Raw genomic sequence first — 8,544 nt, 5'->3', positions numbered from 1 at the left:
GGAAGTCAAATTCAAACAAACAATTTTATTGAGGTTAAGAAAGCCGTCTGAACTTGGAGAAGTGTCTTGCCTTTTCTTCAGGAAAACACAGGATAAATTTAGTTTACAAAATATGTTAAAAGTTCTAGAGAAATCACATGGGCAGGTAATTCTGAATATTTAACCAAATCATTTTCCTCTCCTTTGCAAAAGGGACAAAAATTCCAGTCTGGCTTCACTCCTGCTTGTCAAGTCCAAGCTCACTATATAGAAATGCTAGTTGTGTTGCAACCTAAAAGAATTAAAAATAGTTAGTATAGAACACAGTACTCATAACTTTTTGCACACTTTAGAAATGTATTTTCTGTAGCTCTTTCCACCCCAATTGATGGTCTCCTTGAAGTGCTATTCGTGCTCCTGTAACACTGGGGATAATCATGGGGGTTTGTCTGCAGTCTGAAGAGTAATCAGAGTTTTTCCTGCCGAATTCTCTTTAGAAAATGGCAGCTACTGTAATGGGCTTTTCACCGATATCTGGAAAGCTTTCTGTGAATTGAGCATTACTGTCAAGTATAACACAGCTTGTGACCAGAACAACAGCAGCCAACGCTGAAGCTGGTGTCACAAAATGCTTTCAAAATTGCTTTGCTTCTTTCGATCGTAGCCTGTGGTTGAAGTACTTTCATGTGAGCATGTGTATCTTCTATAGTAGGCAAAAAGTTCACATCTATACTTTAAAAATATTTAAACACAACAAGAAAAAAAAAGGATGCATTATTTGCGTAAGTTGTGTTTTTACATACTTAAATCTATAAAAGACTGCAAGTTACAATTTGGATACAGTTTCTCATCTCCTTGAGAATCCCTAGCATTATTTTCCTTGCTGTTCTAGACATTCCGTCAACCACCTCAACAGATTTTTCAATAAACAAAGAAGACTGATGTTGGAGAGAAATCAACATAGACCATTGCGGTTCCTTTTCAACAGCGTAATTTTTCTACTGAATGTGAAGCTTTTATAGGAAGAAGGATCCTTTCTATCCAATATGACAGATTCTGAATTTTGCACTATATAAAGTGCAAAGTACAGCCCTGATATACTTATAGACAAGCCCTTGTATATTGTTAGTACCAGCCAGTTAGTGGGAAGATCTTCCTCAGTCACTGTAATATGATCCAAGAGGCTGAATCCCATGCAGATTTAGCCAATCTACAGTTTCGTGAGAAGGAAGATGAATGAGTCTAATCTCTGTGCATCTTTCCTCCTCCAAGTTGCCCCGCCCCGTTTCCTGATAATGTTTAGTGCTACCGGTGACAATTTGACATCTACAACCCTGGATTGGGAATAACATTTTTCAAAATAATGTTTATTTCAAAAGTATTCACTTAATGGATTATGATAAGATACATTTTTATATCTGTGAAACCTAGAATCCTTTCTCAATGACTACAACAAATTCCTGTTTATAAAAAAAGAGCTACACATCCTAAATGGGGGAGATTATGATTTGGTAGGTGAAAAGGTTTGCATATACAGAAGTGGAAAAGATATTTCAGAGGACCAATGATTATCTTCACAGGTTATAGTATTAATTTGTGACTCTATCCATTGTAAAGGATATCTCTACCTGTTTTAAAGAATCCTCATACATTGGAGAACAATGGCTGCCTCCTGGTTGAATATCTAAGATAATATTAGGCATCTGAGGAGATCCTGAAACCAAAATATATCAAATGCAATCTACATTAATAGGACAGGAAATATTCTATTCTGAAACTTAAATAACCATGCATATTAGTAACAATGTTTTCAAAGAAAAAACCCAAGGAAGTCTGGTTGCCTTTTGAAAAGCACCTCTGGGTATTTTTCTATCGCTGTTTGAACATTTGCTGCCTGGTGGTATGCAGGAAATAATTTACTAGTGTCCTCTACCTATTTATTCCAATTCATTTTCACAACAGGAGAACATTTCAGATATTTTTGGGGGCCAAATATTCAGAGGATAGGTTTCTCAATAACTAATACAGGTAGTCCTTTGAACGTTCATTTAGTAACCGTTCAAAATGATGACGGCACTGAAAAAAGGACTTATGACCACTGACTGAAGTTGAGGCTGCTGCAATGTTCCCACATCACATGAACAAAATTCAGGCGGAAAATGCCTTTTAAACTTGTATCCCTATTTTAATATCTCACAAATTGTATAATTGTATAATGGGAATTATTGTGTTGTATTTCCCTGAAAATAAGACCCTGTCTTATATTTTTTTGAACCCTGAAATAATGCTTGGCCTTATTTTTGGGGATGTCTTATTACTTTGGGGTGCGTGGAGCAAGACGGGGCAAGGTAAGAACCTGATTTCCAGCTCTGTCTCTCTAACCCTAACCAGAGGAAATGGCGGGGACTGGCTGTGCATATATTTAAATATTTTCGGGGAGGGCTTATTTTCCGGTGGGGGGCTTATTTTAGTACATGTGCTCAGGATATATATGCTCGCCTTGGAAAGAATGTGATTGGTGTTTACTTCTCAATAAAAATATGTTCCAGTTATACTATTTTTTAATATTACTTTTACCATAATTATCAAGCACTTCATACAATATGTGGAAACATATCATTTACAATTGATAACCATGAGCAGTTTGCTTATACTAATGGTTACTATATGCTGGCTACGAATTCTCTCCTCTTTTTGAACAGATGCTCATACAGAATACACAATATTCTTGATGAATCATTTGAAGTCAGATATTAGCTGAAGGACTGATAGGGGAAATTGTTCTATATCTATATCTATCTGTTTATCTATATCTATTTTTCAATAGGTGAATTAAAATTGCACATCAGTCAGAGAAAAACAACGGAATGCTAAGTATTTTTGGCAACTATATGAATGATGAAATAGAATATTTGCTTTAATACTAAAAATCTGTTCAAATATGAAGACAAATATTGAAAATGAATAATTTGATTAATTTATCTATTTCTGTGTTAATAATTTCCTCTCTGAAAGCGGACTTATTTCTGGATGTTACAACTACTATGTTTTATCTAAATGTTAATTTATTGCATGTAACACATACTATCTTTTCCAATACAATTAATATATGTCAACAAATCAGGTTATGTATGTATACATGCAATCCCTGTTCCAACAGGATGAAATATGCTGAAAAGTCCAATTTAAAAACAAGGGCCACTTACATAAAACACTAATTGGTCTAATTTAGCATCATGATCCTAATTTGATAAATCTTAGTTCACTGAAGAAGAAAAAAGAGCATGGATATATGTAGTCTATTCCATGAAAGGTTTGCTAAAATTAATCTGGTTTCTTAACCCAAATTATCTGGTAGGAGGCCAATGCATTTTTCCTTTTCTCCAATTTTTGAAAGAAGAGAGCAATGCTGCAGTTTTGTTCTTGCTCCTAAACTGGACTTTTAGTTTTATGGAAAACATACTTATCATGACTACTTCCATAGGCTTCTTTTTGGTGGATTGGACAAACATTTGCAACTGTTTCATTAACCATACCCCAAATGTGATCTAGAAATTCTTAGTGCTACCTTTATCATCTGAATTGTTGCTTTTGGCATGATCTTGTACAGCTTTTCTAAGTTTATTGATGTATCTTAACAACCCTGCCATGGGAACTCGTTGATCCTTTTCAGAAACTGTGATAAAAAGAGAAGGGTAATTCTAAAAAGAAAAAAAAATGTGAGAGCAGGAAAGGAAATGTCTGAGTTAGCAGGATGGAATTATTGATACCAATCTGTGCAGGCATTAATTTTTAACTTGGTGGAAGTTGCTTTACCATGTCAGCAGAAAAGAAAGCTTTGAACAGAATTAATTATATGCATGAAAAATCTATCCAGACTGTAGCCATAGCTGACAATTTTGAGAAGATCTAATCTCTGACTTGATAAACAGTTGCACTTGTCTTCTGTTGAAAGTCCTCCATAAACTCTTTATCTGAGACTAGAAACAAAACTTTGGCTCTGGTTTTAACCCTGTCCTAGCTGCTACTAAAGCTACTCTTTCCTCATTTGGAAATAGATAACCAAGCAAGTCGGTTATCTGAGGGTAAAGCAAGACAGTGCTAAACTTATGGTGCAGCCATACCTATTCACAATTGATATGGGAAAGCTACCTGTTTACTCAAGATTTATACATCCCCCTTAAATCCCCTTCTATCAGTTTTGCCTGCATTGTCATGCTATACCTATTGATTAGATTGTAGTCTTGACCGTAGCAATGTAGTCCATTGCACTTTGGCGACAGTGATCCAAATAGCATTACCAAACCAAGCTATCTTGTACTTGTACATGTCATTCTTTTTTTATGAGCAATAAACTTTCCACTTGTCTCTGTTAAATTTCATTCTGTCATTTGTATTTATTAATTAAATTCTGCATGTCTCTCAGATCTCTCCAGATCATTTTGCATTTTGTTTCTATTTTCTAGGGTATTAGGTATTCTGCCTACTTCTGTATCATTGGCAAACTTGACTACCTTTCATCTTCATATAAATAATTAATCAAAATACTGAATAGTGGAAGATCCATAACTGATATTTTTAATCGCCTACATTGAATTTTTTTTTGTTTTGTTTACATTTATACCCCGCCCTTCTCCGAAGACTCAGGGCGGCTTACAATGTATAAGGCAATAGTCTCATTCTATTTGTATATTTTTTTACAAAGTCAACTTATTGCCCCCCCAACAATCTGGGTCCTCATTTTACCTACCTTATAAAGGGTGGAAGGCTGAGTCAACCTTGAATGAATGAATGAATGTATATTTTAATTTGTATACCGCCCTTCTCCCGAAGGACTCAGGGCGGTGAACAGGCAGGTAAAATACAGATATACACAATAGTTAAAACATCCCTTAAAAAACTGATTTAAATTTGTCCAAATATTAAAATAACATACACCCCCATAAAATTACGAAACTTTAAAAACCCATCAAATTCAATTAAAATTTAAAGGTAAAAATCAAGCTAGTCCAGCCATACGAAATAAATTTTAAGTTCGTGACGAAAGGTCCTAAGGTCAGGGAGTTGTCGAAGTCCGAAGAGAAGTTCGTTCCACAGGGTCGGAGCCCCCACAGAGAAGGCCCTCCCCCTGGGGGCCGCCAGTCGACACTGTTTGGCTGACGGCACCCTGAGGAATCCCTCTCTGTGGGAACACACCGGACGATGGGAGATAGAGGCCGACAGTAGACGGTCCTGTAGATAGCCCGGTCCTAAGCCATGGAGCGCTTTAAAGGTGGTAACCAATACCTTGAAGCGCACCCGGAAAACAATAGGTAGCCAGTGCAGTCTGCGCAGGATAGGTGTTATGTGGGAGCTCCGAACCGCTCCCTCAATAACCCGCGCAGCCGCGTTCTGAACTAGCTGAAGTCTCCAGGTGCTCTTCAAAGGGAGCCCCATATAGAGAGCATTGCAGTAGTCCAGGCGAGAGGTAACGAGAGCATGAGTGACCGTGCATAAGGCATCCCGGTCCAGGAAGGGACGCAACTGGCGGATCAGGCGAACCTGATAAAAAGCTCTCCTGGAGACGGTCGCCAAATGATCTTCAAAGGACAACCGACCATCCAGGAGCACGCCCAAGTTGCGTACCTTCTCCATCGGGGCCAATGACTCACCCCCGACAGACAGCTGCATCTGCAGCTGACTGTACCGAGATGCCGGCATCCACAGCCACTCCGTCTTGGAGGGATTAAGTTTGAGCCTGTTCCTCCCCATCCAGACCCGTACGGCTTCCAAACACCGGGACAGCACTTCGACAGCTTCACTGGGGTGGCCCGGGGTGGAAAAGTACAGCTGAGTGTCATCAGCGTACAGTTGGTATCTCACCCCAAAGCCACTGATGATCTCACCCAGCGGCTTCATATAGATGTTGAACAGGAGGGGTGAGAGAATCGACCCCTGCGGCACCCCACACATGAGGCACCTTGGAGTCGATCTCTGCCCCCCTGTCAACACCGTCTGCGTCCGGTCAGGGGGGTAGGGGGGGGACCACCGATAAACGGTGCCTCCCACTCCCAACCCCTCCAACCGGCGCAGCAGGATACCATGGTCGATGGTATCAAAAGCCGCTGAGAGGTCTAATAGGACCAGGGCAGAGGAATAACCCCTATCCCTGGCCCTCCAGAGATCATCCACCAGTGCGACCAAAGCTGTCTCCGTACTGTATCCGGGCCGGAAGCCGGACTGGAACGGGTCTAGATAGACAGCTTCATCCAGGTACTGGGGTAGCTGACATGCCACCACACTCTCTACAACCTTCGCCGTGAAGCGAAGATTGGAGACTGGCCGGTAATTCCCTAAAACAGCTGGGTCCAGGGAAGGCTTCTTGAGGAGGGGTCTCACCACCGCCTCTTTCAAGGCAGCGGGAAAGACCCCCTCCCGCAAAGAAGCATTTGTAATCCCCTGGAGCCAGCCTCGTGTCACCTCCTGAGTAGCCAGTACTAACCAGGAGGGGCACGGATCCAGTAAACATGTGGTGGCGTTCAGCCTACCCAGCAACCTGTCCATGTCCTTGGGAGTCACAGGATCAAAGTCATCCCAAACCACCTCAACAAGACAGATCTCGGAACCCTCGCCTGGATCTACCCAATTTTGATCCAATCCGTCTCGAAGCTGAACGATTTTGTCGTATAGATAACCGTTAAACTCCTCGGCACGCCCTTGTAGGGGGTCCTCCCGCCCCTCCTGTTGAAGGAGAGAGCGGGTCACCGAAACAGGGCGGCCGGGCGGTTATCTGCCGATGCAATGAGGGAGGAAACGTAGGAACGCTTCACATCCCTCAGTGCCACTAGGTAGGTCCTACTATAGGACCTAACTAGTGTCCGGTCAGCCTCAGAACGGCTGGATCTCCAGACACTCTCTAGGCGTCTTCTCCGGCACTTCATCTCCCTCAGCTCCTCGGAGAACCAAGGAGCTGGTTGAGACAACCGCCAGGTCAGAGGCCGCAAAGGCACGACATGGTCCAAAGCTCCAGCCACGGCCTGTTCCCAGGCCGCAACTAGTTCTTCAGTCGTGTCGTGGGCCAGGTGCTCGGGAAACGGCCCAAGCTCCGTCAGGAACCTCTCCGGGTCCATCAGGCGCCTGGGACGGAACCAGCGCATTTGTTCTGTCTCCCTGCGGTGGTGGCTTCTTCTCTCCTCCATTTCCCCTTCCCCACCACTGAAACTGTTTGTAGCTGTGCCTTTAGTATCTTCTCCTTTTAAGAACTCCCACCCCGCTGAGTTCCTTTTCCCATTAGTTACTCCTGCCACAGAATCCTACTTATTATTACCTATTGAAATCTGCTTTTTAGAAGTATAAGTTATATGCTTCATTATGCTTAGTTTTAGTTTCTCTTCATTTTGAGTGGATTTCATTAAATTGTCTGAACAATTCTCTAAACTTAACATTTTAGTTATGTACGGTACAATAATATTTAATCAGCACAAAATGCAATAGTACCTGTGGCTTAATATTTTGGTATGGACAATAACTTTTAATATATTCTTTGCAGGACTCGTCTCCCACTGGATCTCCCCATTCTTCTTGTTCCTCAATAGTCAAAGGAAGACAAGGGTCCAGCATTGTATTTAAAATATCTAGAAAAGGTGCCTATAAAGAAAATAAAAACTTTTTTTCTCATATAGGTTTTACATGAGTGAAGCAGATCCCAGAAATAAGCCTGTTTTTTTTAAAAAGTATATTTAATTTGTGGGAAGTAAAAAGTAAAACTTTGGAATATTAGCGGTTAAAGATACAAGAAAAAAGGCAACTTCTTTAATCATACATGAAGACTAGAGTAAAGTATCATGCTAAGCCAAAGTGTTTTTAACCGTGAGTAAAACATCTGCATAATATGCTAAGCTATAAGTTTTAGTTTCAGAGCATAGTGTGTACGCATTACCTGATAGGCGAAAATCAAACAAACCATATTTGGTTATTGCAGATATACAAAATTACTTTACTCCTCACTTACTGTAATGCTCAATTGTCCTGACCCAAGAACTGATTCAACTGCAGATGATTCCGCCAATCCTAGACCAGCATTGCTTCACTTCTTCTATCAGCTTGATCTCTTAGTATTGTAACTGCCACTCTATTTCTTTATTTCCTCAAATCTGAAGGAGCGATTTTCTCCTTGAAAATCTGGTTAAGCACAATACTGCCAATTCTAGAGGTTGAGGGCACTTGGACAACTTCCTTCACTGTTTCTGCTAATGATTTGTCTTCCTGTTACTTCCATGCCCAGTTTGCTCCTTATCATTGCCAAATTGCTCAGGGCTTAATAGAAAGAAACAAGCGGAGGAGAACAGCAGGGGCAGATGGTTTAGAAGGCCACCACTTCATAATGGCAAGAGCCTCAGTAGGAGGTGGAGAATGTCAAACTTGTCAATGTCAAATGTCAAGCTGGTCCTTTTTCTGGATATAACCATGAAAGAAATGGGCAATTGTAATAGATTATATAGAAAGTATTGGCTTCAGAAGAAAGCTAATGCAATCCATCATGTTACCTACTGAGCCAAACTCGCATAGGATACTACTGGAAGGCAA

At 40.8% G+C, this 8,544-nt stretch overlaps 1 protein-coding gene across 5 annotated transcripts in view; it reads right to left on the bottom strand.

Annotated features, from left to right (window-relative positions):
* Positions 1-10: 10 nt before the first annotated feature.
* The window catches only part of PREPL (prolyl endopeptidase like), a 41,678-nt gene continuing 33,144 nt past the window's right edge, over positions 11-8,544 (bottom strand). For 2 of the 5 annotated variants that reach the window (XM_058165215.1, XM_058165217.1), the window contains exons 13-16: positions 7,456-7,605; positions 3,548-3,680; positions 1,608-1,693; positions 11-271 (exon numbers count right to left, since the gene is read on the bottom strand). In XM_058165215.1, coding sequence (XP_058021198.1) covers positions 215-271; positions 1,608-1,693; positions 3,548-3,680; positions 7,456-7,605 — 426 coding nt within the window. In that variant the 3' untranslated portion in view covers positions 11-214. Of the gene's footprint in view, positions 272-1,607; positions 1,694-3,547; positions 3,681-7,455; positions 7,606-8,544 lie in introns of those variants that run through there. The other 3 variants (XR_009152949.1, XM_058165218.1, XR_009152950.1) reach the window with 3 other exon arrangements.

The sequence above is a fragment of the Ahaetulla prasina genome, chromosome 1, assembly GCF_028640845.1.
Source record: "Ahaetulla prasina isolate Xishuangbanna chromosome 1, ASM2864084v1, whole genome shotgun sequence".
NCBI classification, from domain to species: domain Eukaryota; kingdom Metazoa; phylum Chordata; class Lepidosauria; order Squamata; family Colubridae; genus Ahaetulla; species Ahaetulla prasina.
The sequence above is the reverse complement of the archived record's forward strand: the minus strand, read 5'-3'. Positions and strand labels throughout refer to the sequence as shown.